At 39.0% G+C, this 19,288-nt stretch overlaps 2 protein-coding genes across 9 annotated transcripts in view; one reads left to right on the plus strand and one right to left on the minus strand.

Moving 5' to 3' along the window:
- Positions 1 to 3,439: 3,439 nt before the first annotated feature.
- LOC110136558 (thiosulfate sulfurtransferase like domain containing 3) lies at positions 3,440 to 6,820 on the minus strand. Its single transcript, XM_020892358.2, has 4 exons — positions 6,693 to 6,820; positions 4,182 to 4,355; positions 3,925 to 4,084; positions 3,440 to 3,617 (listed from the first exon to the last, which is right to left on the minus strand). Exons 1-4 carry the CDS (start codon positions 6,763 to 6,765, stop codon positions 3,545 to 3,547), a joined length of 480 nt encoding a protein of 159 aa, XP_020748017.2. The 5' UTR covers positions 6,766 to 6,820; the 3' UTR covers positions 3,440 to 3,544.
- Positions 6,821 to 10,778: 3,958 nt separating this feature from the next.
- Positions 10,779 to 19,288, plus strand: part of USP45 (ubiquitin specific peptidase 45) — a 54,083-nt gene continuing 45,573 nt past the window's right edge. For 6 of the 8 annotated variants that reach the window (XM_020892340.2, XM_070450062.1, XM_020892343.2 and 3 more), the window contains exons 1-4: positions 10,779 to 10,851; positions 14,041 to 14,150; positions 17,519 to 17,691; positions 19,044 to 19,147. In XM_020892340.2, coding sequence (XP_020747999.1) covers positions 14,051 to 14,150; positions 17,519 to 17,691; positions 19,044 to 19,147 — 377 coding nt within the window. In that variant the 5' untranslated portion in view covers positions 10,779 to 10,851; positions 14,041 to 14,050. Of the gene's footprint in view, positions 10,852 to 11,116; positions 11,433 to 14,040; positions 14,151 to 17,518; positions 17,692 to 19,043; positions 19,148 to 19,288 lie in introns of those variants that run through there. The other 2 variants (XM_020892341.2, XM_070450061.1) reach the window with 2 other exon arrangements.

Consider the following 19,288-nt stretch of genomic DNA (forward strand, 5'->3'; position numbering starts at 1 on the left):
AAATTATTAAATAATTCTACTTAGGATTTAAATATAGACCACATGTGTAATTCATTGATAAATCTTTTAAAATTCTTGGATTCCTCCTTTATTTCATTTCAGAAGTTCCCCATTTTGGTTTGCTTGTTCACTAAGAATTTCCCACCATATGTACTTTGCTGATTGTATCTTTGAGATGCTACTTAGTATGTTCTTTTCTCTGAATTTCTATATATTGGTAATGGAATGCAAAAGATTGATCAGGTTCAGGCTCAATTTTTCTTTTTCCTTTATAGGCTACTGTATAAAGTATTGATATTTTCCCTCAGGAGGCATATAGTGGCTGGTTGTCTCTTCCTTTATTTAGCAGCCATTGAGGATGTGTATTGTTTTTAAAAAATTAAATATTTCCACAGGCTGCATTATTTAATAAGACAGCTGCTAGCCACGTGTGGCTACTGAACACTCAAAATGCGGCTAGTCTGAATTGAAATGTGCTATATATGTTGAATTTTAATACTTGGTACAAAAGAATGTAAGATACTAAATTTGTTTATAATGATTCTATGTTTTAAATGATTTTTTAGATACCTAGGAGTAAATAAAAATTACTAAAATTAATTTCACCTCTTTTACCTTTTTAAATGTAAGCAAATTAAAAATCACATAATGGCTTGCATCATAATTCTTTTGGACAGTGTTGCTATAAGACATAAGGAAAATGTCAGATCCAGTTCCATTTTCTTTGCTTTTTATTCCTGCTCTCAGAGCAACTTTTAGTCATTTCTTTGCTGTTGTGTTACTTCCATGTTTTCAAGTAACATGCTGATCACATTGAGCACACATTTACTATGTAATGAGTATATTCTAAGCTCTCTACCTTATGAAGTCATTTAATTCTCAGGCAGTCATTTCAGAGATGTTCTTGTCCTCAGGGACAGAAAGTGAAGTAACTTACCCAATCACAAGTCAAGAGCTTGGATTTAGTTTAGTTCAGTTCAGTTGCTCAGTCATGTCCAACTCTTTGTGACCCCATGGACTGCAGCACGCCAGGCCTCCCTGTTCATTGCCACTCCCGGAGTTTACTCAAACTCGTGTCCATTGAGTTGGTGATGCCATCCAGCTATCTCATCCTCTGTCGTCCCTTCTCTCTCCTTCAATCTTTCCCAGCATCAGGGTCTTTTCCGCTGAGTCAGCTCTTCACATCAGGTGGCCAAAGTACTGGAGTTTCAGCTTCACAATTAGTCCTGCCAGTGAATATTCAGGACTGATTTCCTTTAGGATGGATTGGTTGGATCTCCTTGCAGTCCAAGGGACTCTCAAGAGTCTTCTCCAACACCACAGTTCAAAAGCATCAATTCTTCGGTGCTCAGCTTTCTTTATGGTACAACTCTCACATCCATACATGACCACTGGAAATAGCTTTGACTAGATGGACCTTTGTTGTCAAAGTAATGTCTCTGCTTATTGATATGCTGTCTAGGTTGGTCATAACTTTTCTTCCAAGGAGCAAGCATCTTTTAATTTCATGGCTGCAGTCACCATCTGCAGTGATTTTGGAGCCCAAAAAAATAAAAGTGTGTCACTGTTTTTACTGTTTTCCCATCTATTTGCCATGAAGTAATGGGACCGGATGCCAGGATCTTAGTTTCCTGAATGTTGAGTTTTAAGCCAACTTGTTCATTCTCCTCTTTGACTTTCATCAAGAGGCTCTTTAGTTCTTTGCTTTCTGCCAGAAGGGTGGTATCATCTGCATATCTGAAGTTATTGATATTTCTCCTGACAGGCTTGGATTAGATTTTTATTAAAATCTGGGCAGTGGACTCCAAGGCCCAGGCTCTTAAACACTTTACTGCCGCCTCTGCTTACCCTCCAGTTAATTTCTTTTAATTTTTTTCAGTTGTAAATATCATCGCAACTTCCTACTATTGAAGATGAAGATTTTACTTTCTCACATACTTGCTATTCTCCATTCCAACTCCCATCCACCCCACCACCACCCTGCCCCCACACTCATTCTACCCTGGGACTTTTACTCCCATCATCCTCCCAGGTTAATTGCATAATTGTTGTTAAACTTATATTCAGTATATATTAAGTATACACAGATAATTTTGTGTTCTGTAGTATTTCCTTTCTATTTGACTATGTTTTGCCTTCTGGAAGTAGGGGTATTAACTAGAAGCCTGGTGTATTTACCTATTCCTTGCTGGGTCCAGTATTTCAATGGCAGTTCACTCTCTATAGCTTTTCTTCTGTGTGAACTTGTGGCTCTTAATTCCTCAGTTTCTTAATATATATGCCCTAGTAATATTTGTTTATATAAATATAATTCGCTTAAAGGCAGCAAGGATTTGAAGAGTCACGATCTGGGGAGAAGGAAAGCTGAGGAGGATGAGCCAACATTGAAAAGTGTATCTGTGTATGTGTCTATTACCTGTATTTTCCATCTTTTCTAGCTCTTGTAGGGAGTCTGCTCTGCTAGAAACTAGACTGATATGTCAAAAATAGAAGTTCAAGGTGATAATATCACATCTCTACCCCAGATTTTCCAATAGCTTAATAAATCATTTAGGACAAAAACCAGGTCCTTAGAGTTTACTTGCCAGGCCTTACATATTCTGAGTGACTGTATAAATGAGACTAAAATAGATGGGTCTGAAGACAGAAGAGAGCACAGATTTGTTTTACCACTCACCAGTATATGAACAAGTACAGGACTTAACATTCTAAAGCAATGTACTCATGCTAGTGGGAGTCATTTGTATTTAAACTTTCTTCTAATAATATTTTCATTATTTTTAATTGAGATATAATTATGGATAGTGTATGGTTTTAAAATGTTCACTTCAGTGAGTTTTGGTAAATGATTATACCTGTGTACCAACACCTCAATCAAGATATAGAGCTCTTCCGTCACCCCAGAAATTTTCCTCATTTTTCTAGTTAATCTCTTATCCTCAACAGAGGCAACCACTGTTACTATCCCTATAGATCATATTACTTTTTTAAATTACAAATTTGTATCACTACCATGTTGGTCACAGTGGCATAAGTCTTTGCATATTGTTAATATATTTTCATTGTTCATATTTCACCTACTTTTCTGCATCCCAGATTCTTGGTATTTTAAGGTTAAGTCTGTTGGGTAATCTACTGGTCTAGCTCATAGCCTCTTTGAGGAACAGTATAGAAGCTATGCTGAACACCTGGCCACACATTATGGTTAAGTAATACAAGTAACCAGGTCTTTTGGAATATACTATTGAACAATACTAAAATATTTAAAAATTAATTTTTAGAATCCCTTTATTTTAGAAACCTTTATGTTTCCATGGTGAGTCACATATATTAACCTTAATCCTCATTAGCCTTTGGAAGTAGGCTGGGGGATGTGATATTCCCAATTTATAGGTGAGAAAAAGATTCAACAAAAAATAATTGACTAATACAAAATCCCTTTCCCATTAACCAGTAGTTCCAGGGCTACCTTTTTATTCTTTTGCTTATTCCACTATTCTGGGCTGCATTTACACAAGGAAACGGTCAGGTTGTATTCCAAAATTTAATTTCCTTGTTTCTTCTCCGAAAGTTCATAGGTTGCCCATTCCTTCCATCCTCCAGCATAGTGTTGAGCACTAAAAACATACATCAAATAATTAGTGCTGTAACCATTTTTCCTGCCTTACAGCACAAGGTTCAGAGGAACTTTCAAGATAAGATGACTTTAGAGATTTAGCAGTGCAATGACTTTTCACCATAATATTTACACTTGAAGCATATTTAAAGGACTGTAGAATGAAAAGTACAGTCAGTCTGTAAGAATCTGCACTTATCCTTCCGTTAATATAGTAAGTATGAAATTCTTCAGTAGACCAATAAAAATATACCTACAAAACACTGCAATACATATCCTAAACCCATTTTTATCCTTAAGCTACCTACCTGTTAAAGCCCAGAGATATTGCTGTGACCACAGCCTTCTTGCTTCTTACTCCAGCTAAACAAGAAAACACTAGATTGTCAGATTTGGATGGCTTTATTTCTTTGTACTTCTCTTTGAAGTCTTTTGGGTTCATCTGTAGAGCGTCGCCTACATCATCCACTGTAAGAAAATGTTAAGAATTTCAATTAAATTTTAGATACAGTCAATTACTGGATATATGTTTTCCTAACAAATCAGGTTAAAACACATCACTTACATGGTATATTGATGGACCCGGGGATTTTTCCATACTCATGAATTTCCCATGGCTCTCTAACATCAATTAACATAATTTTTTTGGACTTCAGGAGGTTTTTAAGTTCCATGTAAGTGACATCTTGACAAATAGTGGTACAAAAATTGTGGCAGCTTCTTTTTATTGACTTCAAACCTGGAAAGAATAAAATAAATTAGCTATCTTCAAAATGATACTGTTATTAATATCTGGAAAGAGTAAGTCAAAGGAGTTTTCCCCATTGTTCAAGTCAGCTCACCATGTCAATCTTTTGATTTGACTTCTTATGTAAAGTCTCATTTTTATAGTGGAAAGAACAGGGGTTTTAGAGTCAGATAAATCTAGGTTCAAATCCTGGCCTGCCCACTTAGCTCTGTGACCCTAGGCAGATTACTTAAACTCTGTGGGAGAGTAAAATCAAATAATATTATTTAACTTAGAGTTGCTGTGAGGTTTAAATAATCTATATGGTACACAGTATCTTTTCACCTTTCCTTCATGATTTATGCACATTGTTCCTTCTGAAGAGAACCTTTCTCGTCTACCTGGCACTCTTTAAACCTCCTTTACAATCGTGTTAAATGTCACTTATCACGTCCCCTTTGATCAAACACTTCCACTTCTAGGTATCTATTCCTGGAAAATACTTATACACAAAGAAGGGTGTACATATACACAAAGAAGTGTGTACAATGATAATTATTGAAGAACTTTTAATAATAGCAAAGAAATTGGAAACTAAAATATCCATCAATAAGGAACTACTTTTATGGTAATTCATAGTTATGGGACATATGCAGTGGTTAAAAGAGTTTTATGTACTGCCATGAATACCTAAGCTTCTGAATACCTAAGTGAGAAAAAAAATTACAGAAAAGTAAGCACAGAAGATCACATTATATATTAAATATTCCCCAGTGGCTCAGCTGGTAAAGAACCTGCCTGCCAATGCAGGACATGGAAGAGACACATGATCCCTGGGTTGGGAAGTTCCCTGGAGAAGGAAATGGCCACCCACTCCAGTATTCTTGTGTAGAAAATTCCATGGACAGAGAAGCCTAGTGAGTTACAGTCCATGGTGTCACGAAAAGTTGGGCATAACTGAGTGCGCACACACACATAGATTTGTTTGTTGTTTAGATGCTAAGTCATGTCTGACTCTTGTGACCCCACTGACTGTAGCCCACCAGGCTTCTCTGTCCATGGGATTTCCCAGGCAAGAATACCCAGATTAACATTTCCTTCTCTGGGGGATCTTCCAGACCCAGGGATTTAACCCTCATCTCTTGCTTGGCAGGCAGATTTTTTACTGCTGAGCCACCTGGGAAGCCCGTACATTTATTTATGCATACTCATATCTGGGGAGAGTATTCAAAGGGGTGTGCTTTATTGTTTGTTTTAATATAATTTTTGCTTTATTGCTTAATGAATATAATCATGTATTACAAGTTTTTTTTTTTTTTTTAATGAAACAGGCATCTTTTCTCTAACACCTCTAACTCCATCCTTTCCAATGCAGTCTCACTCGACTGGGTTGTGAATGGTGATGGTTTATTTAATTTCCTGCAGTGCTAGAGACCTAGGTTCAATCCCTGCGTTGGGAAGATCCCCTGGAGAAGGGAAAGGCTACCTACTCCAGTATTCTGGCCTGGAGAATTCCATGGACCCATGGGGTCAGGTCACAAAGAGTCAGACAGGGCTGAGCGACTTTCACTTTCACCCCCAACTGGTGAAGTAAACTGTATCCCAGCAGGATGTCTGTCAGATTAGGAGCTCAGTAAATGATTGCGGACTAAAGGTAAAACCAGATAACAGAATTTGTATGGAGGACACATTTTCAACTACATAGGCTGTACCAAGAGTTACAAGGGAATAACGGGCGGGGAAGTGTTACGCTGGATCCTGTTATCTTTACCCACAAAAGTTGTTGCCAAAGGAAAGGCAGCATATTAAGCAAGAGAGAAGGGACAGGAGGGCTGATCCGAGTTCTAGACCACCTCCTGCACCAACCGCTTTCGCTTCTCTGGCTTCTGTTTGGCCAGCTGTGTTACTATTACAGGCCGAACGTGCTAACTAGGTTTCATCAACCCGTGAGTGCTGCTCTCTAGCGGGTCACAAGCAAAACTCGCAAGACTGGGCTTCTCATTGCGACTCTACCGGGCAGGAACTGGCCACTCGACTCATTTCCCTGAGTCGCGAATTGACCTTCATTGCTCAGTCAAGCACCATACCTTTCTAACTGTTCACACCAGAGCCCCCTGAAGTCTTGTGTACCCCTCTCTCTGCGTCTGCCGAGAGGAATCCCGGACCCCGGGAGCCCGGAATCTGAAGGAACAAGGGCTGTAAGTGGGTGTTACATTCCCAGGGGCCAAGTGTACTGGGTCTGACTTTGCACTGTAAGCCTTAAAGAAGCAAACACTGCCACGAACGCTATCCTTTCCCAGGGGCCCGCGGTTAGGCGTCCTTCCTTTTCCCGGGGACCACTGAGCTCACCCCAGAGCGCAGCCTCCGCAGACCCGAAGATCGTCCGGAAAGTACTCCAGGGCAGCAAGCGCTGCAGCACCATCGCTGCTAACTTGTTTGTTCTCCTGCTCCTTCACTTCCGGCCGCGCGGCAAGTGGTGCCGGGTTCTCGAGCGCCCTCCAGCTAGGCGCTGGCCGAACCCGGAAGTGCCACTAGGAGTAATCGCGAACAGAAACGTGCCGTGCTTTAAAACTTAAAATATTAATGGGAAAGAAACTGAGGGTTGGGAAGAAACTGAGGTATGGGCTTGTTTTTTTTTTTTTAATTTTAATTATTTTTTTTAAGGAGAGGCAACGTTTAAAAGTGAAAAGAAAATATAAAGAAGTCAATATTTAAAGGTATAAAGTAAGAAATTCCTCCGATTTACTTCAAAACAGTATTCTTATGTATTGGATTAAAGCAAACTTTAATACATGGACACTTTGCTAAGAATCGCTCTTAACTCTCATAGCTGATTCAACTGATGTCAGTATTAAGATAATCTCATCTTTTCCTCACTCATGATGATAGTTGACTGTATTTGATGATAACGTGAATGTGTTGGATGGTTGGATGGCATCACCGACTTGATGGACATGAGTTTGCACAAGCTCTGGGAGTTGGTGATGGCCAGGGAAGCCTGGTGTGCTGCAGTCCCTGGGATGGCAGAGTAGGACACGACTGAGCGACTGAACTGAACCAAGTGTGTGAGTTTGCAATTGCTAATGTAACAATTATCACAAATTTATTGACTAAACACAATTTTATTATGTACGGTTTTGTAGGTCAGAAGTCACTTGGTGAAAATTAAGCTGTCAGCAAGCCTGTGGTCCTTCTGAACGCTACAGGGGAGAATTTCTGTACTTAACTTTTACATCTACTGAAGGTTGCCTGAATTCCTTGGCTATTTTTCCCTTTCTCCATCTTCAAAGCCAGCAGTTTGTCATCTTCAGATCTCTCTGTGACTGATCTCTGCTTGTGTTGTCACATCCACTTCTCTTCTTCTAACCTTTTTGCTTCTCTTTCATAAGGAATTTTGTGATTACAGTGAGACCACTGGGATAATCTTAGTCATATGTGCAAAATCCTTTTGCCGTGTAAGCGAACATATTTATAGGTTCTTGGAATTAGAACACATTGTATGCAGTTGTGGGGAGAGCATATTAAGCTTGTTGGATAAAGTTTCTTATTACCTTGTTTTTAATTTACACTGAACTTGATTTATTACCTTATTTTTAATTTATTCTCAATTTTGTTTCCCAAGGATAATGAAAGCCATATTAACTGCAAATTGATTCACAGTGAAAATTTTAAAAATAAGTTTCCAACTGGCATTATTGAAGTATGAGTCCAATGAATAATTTCATGAAGGGTGTACTTTTAAATTATTCAGTTTTAAATATTTTAATAATAAAACCACTTAGGATTTCTATACCAATGACATAACTTACAATTATGTTTTTTCCAAGTCATTCAGAGTTTAACTGTAGTATCTGTGTAATCTACCTTGTGGATTGACTTTGAACTAAGATGTCATTAAATACTGTAGATTCAAGTACTCTCTGTAGCATCCCCATCATAAACCACAAGTGGAATGGACACAAATATGAAAACAATGTACTTGACTTCAGTGAGTCACATTTAACCTAATTTATACTTCTGCAAGAACATATATTACTAAACAATTCTTTTTCAAGTGTTCATGACTACTTATTTGAGAAATATTTTTCTGTAGGCTTTTTTTTCCTGAAGAGATGAATTTGTCCTTCTGTAACCAGCACAGTGCCAAACAATTTACTTAAGAGGCGTAGAGCAAAAAGATTTTGTCAAACAGAAGTACCGATCATTGCTCCTTGAATAAATGTCCCAAGTTCTTCCTCAGAGTTAGTGTGAAGGAAGGAAGTAAGGCTTAAAGTGGGATGCAAGGGAGAGAAATCATGTAACTTTTCTGGGAAAGGTCTACTAGTGCTGAGTTGATATGAATCATTCATTCTCAAACAACTCATTCTATTTTTTGCCACAATGCAGGTGAAAGACAACTGGAAACTAGGGGATTTTTTAAGAGACTTAGCACTTTTCCCCTTTCTTTCTAAATCCATCAAGCCCCCACATTTTAGACAATTCACTGAAGAATTAGGAAATCTATTCCCTTTCATGCAACATTTTTTCAAGAGTTTCTATCAAAACTTGTTTTGACGCAGCATTTTCACTGATAATCATTTATTGAAAATACCTGCACAAGGAGTCAAAGATAAATGTACACCAACAGGGGGCTGATAGGGAAAAAAATGATACATCCATTCACTGGACTTTTAAACAACCAGTAAAAAGAATGAGGTTAGTATGGTGATAAATCCAAAATATATAATCAAGTGAAAAAGAAAAATCAAGTTGTAGAATAGAAGGTAGACCGTAATCTAACCTGACCATGATCTCTTTTAACAAATGGTAATCATCTAAAAATGTAGTACAAATGCATATCATGTGCAGAGACAATTCCTGAAACTATACACAAAAAACAGCAAATAGAGGAGAGGAAATGTTACCTCTGAGGAAGAGAATGGGAATCTGGAAAGGTGGAAAAGATGAGGAACTTTATACCAAACTCTCATGTATTACTTTTATAATAAAGAATGTACTTTTTAAAACACTTGATAAAAGCTTAATATATGTATAGCCTATAACTTAGCAAAGTACTCCATACATTTCCAGACAGAACAATGATGGTAAAATTAAGATATTTAACATTATTTGAAATGTATACACAGCTGACCTTAAGCACATTTATATTTCTGTTTGATGTTTTGTCATAATGTCTTGACAACAGCAATGAAAATATACTTACTAGGTATTATTTAAAAATAATTTCCTTCCTTTGGAGCATCCATCAAATAGTAAATTTTACTTTAACTGAAAAGATAAATAATTTGAAGAACATCAGAAACAAAAAGTGTTAGACAATTTCCCTTAACTCATGTAATTTTGAAATGGAGATTGCAATCTCTGGAGATTTGGGTACATCTGCTGGAAATCAAGATAACTTTGGAAATTTGTCATTTTCAAGAAAAATTTAGGTATTGAATCATGATTTGCATAATTCCTAAGTTTCTTTTTATGAGCGAGAACTTAAAATTCCATATTCTGATTCAGTCCCCTCCTTTTTTTCCTGGTAAATTGGATTCCAGTATATGATATATTTAAAAAACCCCTTTGATTATAGTGCACTTTATTTTTAATTTTGGCTGTGCTGAGTTTGTTGCTGTGGGCTTTTCTCTAGTTGAAGCGAGCCAGGACTACTCTTTAGATGCGGTTAGTGGGTTTCTCATTGTCGTCTCTTGCTGCCGAGCAGGGGCTCTAGGGCACATGGGCTTCTGGTTCAAGCTGCTCCCGGTTCAATAGCACAGGTTCAATAGTTGTGGCCAAGGTGCTTAGTTGCTCTGTGGCACGTGGAATCTTCTTTGATCAGGGATAGAACCAGTATCTCTTTTACTGAGCAGGCAGATTCTTTACCACTGAGCCACCTCAGCGTCTCTTAGCATTTACCCATAACTAGAGTGGATGTTTGGTATATCATTCAAACAAAATAGTTTTCAACCAACTACTTTTATTAGACATATGCAAAGTGCAAAACACTGAATAATCGAGCTTCAAAGAGGTTTAGGTATAGGTCAGGAAATTTTCAAATAAAGAGAGAACGGCAGGTAAGGCAACAATAATGAAAAAAGCAAGAAAACGTATGATATCAGATGCGACTTAACAGCACGGAAGAGTGTGAAGGAGGGAAGTCGGAGGCAGTCTGGGCAGGGTGTCTGGGCAGCAACAAGTGGGACTTAAACCCGACTCCGAGAACACGGGAGGTGGGCAAACTCCAAGCCCTATCGGGATCCAATTAGGAATCTATTTCCGTTACCCTAAGATTAGCTGGGGTCTACTTACTCCTGCATAAGCAGGGGAAGCAGGTGCTACAGCAGCCCGCAGAGCGCGGGGTCCACTCCCAGCTCCGGGTAAGCCGCCACGCGAGGGGCGGTCCCAACTCGTCCGGACGTGGGGGCGGGCACACGAGGCCCCGCCCCTGCCGGCGGGAGGGGGCGGCTGCGCAGGCGCAGGTGCAGTCTCCTGGGTTGTAGACGCGGCCGCTCGGCCTGGCAGGGTGAGTTGGGGGTTCGGTGCTGGGTCGCCTCAGTTTTTCCATCTTCGTTTACGTAACCCTCGCCCCTTGTGGCTTGACGGGCTTGGGAGAGAACCCTCCCCCCGCCCCTTTCTCGGTCCTTGGGGTGCCCAGGTGGTGGCCGAGGGCCATGTGAGAGTGGCGGAGCCGGCTGGGTGTCGGGGCGGCAGCGGGAGGAGCCGGGGAGGCGGGACGGGAGAGGGGCCGCCTCACCTTGACCTAGGGGCGCGGCGACCTAGCGACCTTCCGGCCGCCCTTCCGCGTTCAGCCTCGCGGCGCATTTTCTCTTCGGGAATTTGGGATGTTTTTGTTAGAGACCAGAGAAAGCGTCTGGCAGCGTCGTGTAGTATTAGGAACCCTGGAGATGGACTGCCTGGGTCCAGATCGCCATCCACCACTTACTGGCTCCTGGCTTCTGCAAGTCACCTAACTCCTGGTGTCTTTCTTTAAGTGTAAAATGGGGGAAATAATAGTAACCTATCTCATAAAGTGGTTGGTGGTTGGGAGAATGAAGTGGGTTAAAATCACTGAAGTGCTTAGAACCGAGTGTGGTGCACGAAAAAGTAAGTTCTGGTCATCTTTTTGAGCCTGGTATCCTTTTGAACCTCTGAAAGGAGAATTTTTGTCCCTTTCCTCCCTCCCCTTGCACCCTCGCAGAAAGTAATGGCCCAAGAGTAGGAAAATAATTTTTTTTTTTCTTTCTTGAGAATATGGGCTTCTACATGCATGGCCTTAAGAAAAAACATAAACAGTTTAGTTGCACATGCTACATTATGGACAGATATTAGGGTAATGCAGAAGTTGGAAGCTGGAAAGTTTTATTAGGAAACCACCTGAGAAAAATGGCCATAATTTATTTGTGCTGAAAAGACTTAACGTAGCAGGCCTGAGACTGCTGTCCTTAAAAAGGTCTGCTTGCACGGTTAGCCCTTGCTTGGCTTGCCTGGGGACAATATGGTTTATTCTGTAGGACATGGTTTATCCAGAAGTTACTAGCCCCCATAAAAATCCTGCACCTGTGAGTGTGTAATGGGCTTCTGTGAGCAGAAACATTGCATAGACATTACTTAGCGGGGGAAGGATGTAGGGTGTTTGACCGCTCCTGGGAGGGACAGAATGGTAAGAAGCCTGCATTTGGATTGCTCTAGACTTCACCTGTGTCTTTTTCATTATGATAGACTGTGTGTTCACACTACATTGCTGCAATAAACGTTAGCCATGAGTACAGCTATATGCTGGGTCTTGTGAGTCCTTGCAGTAAATCTCCACATGTGAGAGTGATCTGAGAACTCCCCAGACACATTATTGATGATATGCAATATGTGAAGCTCTAATAATTGGAATTTTTTGGTAATAATTAGACTTTAATTTTGTCTCTTTCTACTCGAAGGGGAATTGAAAAAGAAAGCTATACAGATGAGTGACTGCTAAGTAGTAGGTTACTGTACAAAATGACTCTATGTTTAGACATATTGCATGTGTCAGAAAAACCACTGGAAATTGACTACATTGCCACATTTGAGTCAGTGTTTTTGAGAAGAGGCATAGGTCTTTTACAGAGTTTAAGTTAAGTATCTGATTCTTTTGGTTCTTCTTCCAGGATTGGCTATGCATTAATGCTCCTCTTTATCGAGAGTTTACCTGTGTGTGCTCATGTTAGTTGCACAGTCATGCCTGACTCTGCGATGCCAAGGACAGTAGTCTCTCAGACTCCTCTGTCTGTGGGATTCTCCAGGCAAAAATGCTGGAGTGGGTTGCCATTTCCTTCCCCAGGAGATCTTCCCCACCCAGGGATTGAACTTGGGTCTCTTAAGTTGCAGGTAGATTCTTTACCATCTGAGCCACCAGGGAAACCCATGAATACTGGAGTGTGTAGCCTCTCCCTTCTCCAGGGGAACTTCCTGACCCAGGAATCGAACTGGGGTCTCTTGCATTGCAGACAGATTCTTTTCCAGCTGAGCTACCAGGGATACAGTGGTTTTTTAAAAATGCACTAACTTCTATCTAAAACCTTTAGAATTTGAATTTTTATGAAATATAAGAGACTTCTTAAAAATATATTTAGAGGTAAATAACAGCATGAACAAAAAAATAAATTCTGTGTGATATTATACAACTTTGCTGTTGAAAGTGTAGTCTATGGACCCCAGCAGTGGCTTACTGTTGGGAGCTTTTTAGACCAGCAGACTCTCCGGTCCTGTGCTAGACTTGAATCAAAATCCACACTTTGAGAGGCTCTTCAGTGTGACTAATATGCACTGTCCTGATCTCTTAAAAAAGCCAGGGTCTTAGGGAGGTGAAACACTATTCTCCATTTCTTGTGGGAAGAACAGCTGTCGATTATAAGATACTGACATAACCAATTGAATCCTTATTCAAAAAAGCAGACGTTTTAGGTTAGCTGAAGAAATTAGAATATGATAAGATAGTATATTAGGGAATTACTCTTAATTTTCTTAGAAATGATAATGATGTGACTGTATAGGAGAATCTCCTTAAGAAATATATGTTGTCTGCAACTTCTAAATAGTTCAGCAGAAACAGATGTACTCACATACATGTGTAGTTATGTCTGTATGCACATTGATATTGAGATAAAACAGATGTGGCAAAATGTTCCAGATGTGGATGCTATGGTGTTCATTATACTGTTGTTTCAACTTACGTGAAAGTTTTAAAATTTTCATAATTAAAAAATGGGAAAAAAACAAAAAAGGCAAGAGCTTAAAAAGTTGGAAATGGATTTCTCTCTCTGTAGTCCACTGGATTGAACGTACAGCTCAGAAAGGGTGGCTGTACTTACTGTGTGTGGCACTTGGCATCCATCCCTGGCTTGTGGCTTTTCCAGCTCCCACTGTTTCCTAGCTGGTGAAACAAGAGAAAGGGTGAGGCGAGCACAGGAGTCAGAAGCGGCATAAAGTTTATTTTTTTTTAATTCACCTGGACATCATACATGTAGGGAACTGTTGGTTAAAGTCAGATGTAATGTGGCATTTGTATGCTGGTATAATAAAGATTTCTTTAGTTTCAGCTGATGGTCCCCTCTTCTCTGTTAATTTACGAGGCTCATTAAACTTGAAGTCACTTCCATTCTAATATGCAGTAAGTAAAATACATGCAGCTTTTAATTTTGAGGATTAATGTGTATTTCCCAACTCCCAATCTTTTCAGTAAATAACAGATGCGGGTGAAAGAGCCATCCAAAGCTTCCCCTGAGAAAGCAAAGAGAAGTAAAAGGCCTCCTATACCTCACGATGAAGACTCGTCAGATGACGTTGCTGGTAAATTATGATGTCTCGCATCCTGAACAGTGTTGCAGGGGACAAATCACACGTGCTTTAATGAATAAATCCTTTGCTTTTTATTTTAACCATTTTCTGCATTACTTCAAAATCAGCTTGTCTATTTCCAAAATACCCTGTTGGCATTTTTGCTGAGATTTTGTTTATTTTATAAAGTAGCTTAGAACTGGCATCTTCTCTTGTGTGTTTCTCATGACTGTTAGAACCAAGCCCTCAAGCCAGTGAGGTTGGCTGATGACCTTGGGGGGCTTCCTGGTTTGTCTTTCTCTTTGGCCTCATGCCTTGGGTTTTAGCCTCTGAGGATTTTCCTTACTGGCTTTACCAGTTCAGTTCTCCACTTATAAAAGAAGTTTTTAATCTGTTATTTCCATTTGGAGTGTTTTTAACTTGGACAGTATTTCAGGACAGATTGCTGTATTGAGGGAAGTCTGAATTATGTCTCTAAATATTTCTTCTGTTAATATGGTGTTCTTCAAGGGTTTGATTATTCTTATAACTCTCTTTTGCCTGTCTGCCATAGTTACCATTTTTTCTTAGAGCCTCTAAAACTCCTGTTTTCCTTTTCTTTTTGTCTGCTGTTTTCATTTTTTTTTTTTTTTTTAATGTGTTCAGCAGTGTCTCTTTCTGGCTTTACCTTCGTTTTATTTATTTTTCCTGAACTCTGCTGGTCACTTCCCTTTGTGCTGCCACTTGAGCCTCAAGTGTTCGCTTCTTTTTTTGTGTTTTCCTCTCACAGCAGTGATTGCTCTGCCATTTTTGCTTTTCCTGCCTTCCTTTTTCTTATTATCTTAGCACAGAATTCGGGGCTTTGATTTTCTTTGATTACCCATCCTTTCACGTAGAGTTGCTTTTCTTGGGCCAGCTCGTTTTAGAATATTTGTGTAAGAAGAAGGGCCAGAGCACTGCTGAGACCTCACTGTTGAGTTGGAGCCCAGTTAGCCTTTATTTCTTTCCAACTACCTGGATTATTCGGTCCTGGGCTCTTTCAGAGTCCAAGTTCTCTCTTCCTTCCAGCTGCTGTAGGAACAAGGCTGTTCTCTGCCATTATGGCTTGCTTTTTTATTTTCACTTAGTGAATGAGAAATCCCCTTCTTTCATTTCTTCTGAAAACAAAATTGGACAGAGGGGCGCTCCTGCCGCTGATGTTGCAGCACAGAGATGTAGGTTTTGTTCCGTATGCGCAAAGCACGCGTGGTTCTCTGAATCCACCGCTGCGGGGTTCTCTCCACTTCCTTCTGTGCGCACTCCTGTTTGATCTCCACTGGTGGGGTCTTCCCGTTTAATTTGTGACTTTGGGCTTCAGCTATCTCCTGGTTGCTCTGAGAATGAGCTTTGTATTTTTGTTTTCTGTTATTTTGGCCCTTGGATAGTTTTGGGGAGGAGAAAGGGGAAGTGTTGATTTTATGTCCCCATTCGCATGCTGGAAGCCCTCCTTGTAAAATTGTTATTAATATTTTTTAAATGTGAAGATTTTGATTATTGCTTTTGATTTGTGAATGTGAAACAACTATTTGTTTTTAATACATTGTTATATTTTTATTCAGGAATCTCTAGACGACCTGTTTGTCAAATGAAAATTTGACAATTATATGATTAAACAAATTGCAAGAAACTGAGGAAGTTTACTTATTAATGTAGAAGGATATTTTTCACATTTCTCCTTCTCACAGAAGATAGTAAATACTGTTTAAAGACTTATAGGAAAATCTCAGACTTTTAAATTTGTTTATACTTATAAAAAGTATATGCAGTTGAGATATTTAAAAGCTAGTAAGTTTAATTTAGGAACCTGGAACCTTTTTATCTTGCATTCACTAATCTCTGAATTCATTAATAATTTCAGTTTTGTAAGTCTGAATTGTAGAGTCAGAGACTGGTTAAGTTGTACCTTGGCCACATCTTATGCTAGAGATGATACAAAAGGTGTGTGGAATGATTTTTTACCTTAGAATTTTAAAATATAAAAACTCAAAAACAAAGTGATGACTTTTGGTAAACCATTTCTAGGTCTTACGTAGTCATTTTTATCAGTCTTTCTCTAAACAGACCTTTTTTCAATGGCATGCATCCTTGCTGTTCAACCAAAGGACTTCAGAATTACTTCTTTTATGCCTATTCTTATAATTTGCTCTTGGTGTAAAATCAGAAGTTTTAATCTTTTATCAGATTTACATTTTATTTTTGTTGAAATTATTTATTTTAATTTGTCACATTTTTTTGTCTTCAGGATGAAATGGAAGTAATATTTAGTCTCATTAACCAGTAGATAAAAAGGAATGCTTTATGTTCAGAAAGGAAAGTAGAGAACGTTGAAATGTACATACTCCTTTTTCCCTTTTCAAGGTATTCAGTCTCTGCCGTTGTTGTTTGATTTTGGCAGATAGCTGTAGGTTTGGTATTTGGGACATTTGAGGTGGAGAAATTGAAGTGTTCAGGTTTAGGAGAAATGGAAGTGTACTGAGCCCTTGGGAAACGAATATGGTTATTTGAAGAATTAAGAACATATTTGCTCATTTTGGCCTTTTGTCTCCACACAGTGCACATACTTGGAATCTGTTATAAAGGATAGTTAAGGGCCATGCAAAATATATTTGTTATTTGGGAATATTCATTAAGAATTATTCAGATAATTCTTGTTCCTGCGAATTATGCCATTGTTTGTTCCTCTCTTTTCTTTCTCTTAGCAGTGGTAAAAATAGTATCACAGCAGAGCTAGCCCATGGGAAAAGTTTTTACTTGTGTGTTTTAGGGGAAAGAAAATATGTTCAAAGTGCTTGAGGCATAGTAGCTGCTCAGTAAATAATCTTCTTAATTTATTTATTAAACTTTAATTTTTGAACTAATTTAGATTCACAGGAAGGTACGAAACATATGCATGGAGGCCCCTATTCACCCTTCATCCAATCTCTTCTGAATTAATATCTTGTATTTCTATCACACAGCATCAAAACCAGGAAACTGAAATGGGTGCAGTCCTTAAAGCTAGTTCAGGTTTCCCCAGTTGTACATGCATGTGTGTGTGTGTGTGTGTGTGTGTGTGTGGCTTAATAACATGTATAACTTTCTATAACCAACACCGTCAAGGTACTTGACTACACTCTGGCCACTCTGAGTGCTGCTTACTTAAAGACATGCCACTGCTCTCCATCGAAAGCCCCTGGCAACCACTAATCTGTTCTCCAACTCTATAATTATGTTATTTCACAGATGTTTTATAAATGGAATCATACAGTATGTACCCTCTTAAGTTATTTTGTCTTTTGAACCTTTGTGCTTTTTAGTTAATCGTATTTTAACATTGTTGACTTTTGCTTGCTGATGTTCAAATTTTGTTTTGCCTTTTTCAGTAGGTCTCACTTGCGAGCACATAAGTCACGCTGTCAGTGTGCATCATGTGAAAAAAGCAGTAGCTGAGAACCTGAGGTCAGTTTGCTTGGAATGTTTAAAAGAAAGAAGATCCTGTGATGGACAGCCAGGACTTCCTCCTGACATCTGGTTGTGCCTCAAGTGTGGTTTTCAGGTGAGAAAAGTCTCTTTTCTGTGAGAGTTTGTCTTAAATATTTTCCTTAAATGCTCGCTCTGAATTGGACTGTTGGTAGTGCTTAGAATTTAAGATAAATTTATTCTGTGTTTAGATAGAACTCTCCAAGGCCAAGCTTAGAAATGTTTTAAGGTAAAGTAAAATGTACATTGTGTTCAGAAAGTTATTTTGCATGATTTATAAGTATTTTGAAAGGGAATCCAACCTACTTGCAGTAGTTCTCATGTGTGGACCCTCCTTTACCTATTTGTATTTACTTAGGAAATGGATCCAAGCCTTTTTAAAAAATCTTTTGGGATTCATTTTCTTCTCTACGAGAAGTGATTTTTCTTTTTTTGCAGAGGAACTTCTCTTAAGACCTTAGAAGCAACTGATACCATTAACAAGGGAATTTTTAAATAAAATTAAAAGCATATATGTATATTTTTCAGTAAGAGTTATCTTTATTATCTCATATAGAAAGCCAGAAGTAGGGTCACTCCTGAGGTAGTTACTTCAGTGGAAAGAACTTTAAAAACAGATGTCTTCCATTTTTCTGCTATGCTATCCTATTCCATGGTTTCAGAATGGTCAAAGATGTTTCATGCATTATTTATCATACAGCAATCCCCAAAGGTCAGAAGGAGGGCAAAAAGTACATCCCTTCCCATACATAAAACTTTTCCAGGAACATACATTAGACTGCCCCTCATGGCACGTTGACAGAAATTGAATCTCGTTTCTTTACTTAGCTGGTGACGGGGGCTGCTGTGGTTGGTCTGAGCCTCAGTAGTTTTCAGTGGCGTTGGGTGAGGTCTGTACAGGGGAGGGGCACTGCTGGTCTGTGAGGATGCTGGGTGTCCCACTGTGCATCAGAGAAATGGTCTGGAAATTAACTTGGCTCATGCCTGTTTTTACTGTGTGGCAAGAAGTAAATTAGCCTCTCCGCAAGACGTTGAGTTTAATGAGAATCTAAATTGCTTTCTGAAACTTTTTAAAAAAGTTTAAAACAACCCTCCCCCCAAATTTCAGCCATTTGTTTTTTTTTAAATCTTTTAATTCCTGTGGGGTTCACTAGTTCTTTATCAGTTAGCATTCTCATTTACAAAGACCAGTTTACTTTAACTATAGTTACAGCTAACATATCAAGGGTGTGCTGCATGCTGCTGCATGCTCAGTCCTGTCCAATTGTTCGTGACCCCACGAACTGTAGCCTGCCACGCTCCTTTGTTTGTGGGAGTTCCCAGGCGAGAATACTGGAGTGGGTTGCCATTTAAGGATAATTTAGGTTTTGATTAATTTGGAATGAACTTGCATGGAAGTCATACAAATAGTTCTCTATTTATCTTCAGGGATGTGGCCAAAACTCAGAAGGCCAGCATTCATTGAAGCATTTCAAGAGTTGGAGAGCAGAGCTTCACTGTATTATAATTAATCTGAGCACATGGATCATATGGTAAGTTAGATTTGGTTAGTACGTGTGTCCACTATAAAAAATATCTGAGTTTTATAAGGTAAGATATCTAAAGCTATTATATCAGCTTGTGCTTTTAAGCCTGAACACGGTCTATAAAATAAGAAAATTAACATTATCCAT

This window comes from Odocoileus virginianus, chromosome 19, assembly GCF_023699985.2.
Source record: "Odocoileus virginianus isolate 20LAN1187 ecotype Illinois chromosome 19, Ovbor_1.2, whole genome shotgun sequence".
Classification (NCBI taxonomy): domain Eukaryota; kingdom Metazoa; phylum Chordata; class Mammalia; order Artiodactyla; family Cervidae; genus Odocoileus; species Odocoileus virginianus.

Excerpts from the sequence above, each read along its gene's own strand:
- LOC110136558 (XM_020892358.2), bottom strand. The coding sequence starts at position 6,765 with ATGGTGCTGCAGCGCTTGCTGCCCTGGAGTACTTTCCGGACGATCTTC. Across the intron at positions 4,356-6,692 it reads TGCGGAGGCTGCGCTCTGGG|GTTTGAAGTCAATAAAAAGA; the intron begins GTGAGCTCAGTG and ends TATTCTTTCCAG. Across the intron at positions 3,618-3,924 it reads ATATCTCTGGGCTTTAACAG|TGCTCAACACTATGCTGGAG; the intron begins GTAGGTAGCTTA and ends GTATGTTTTTAG.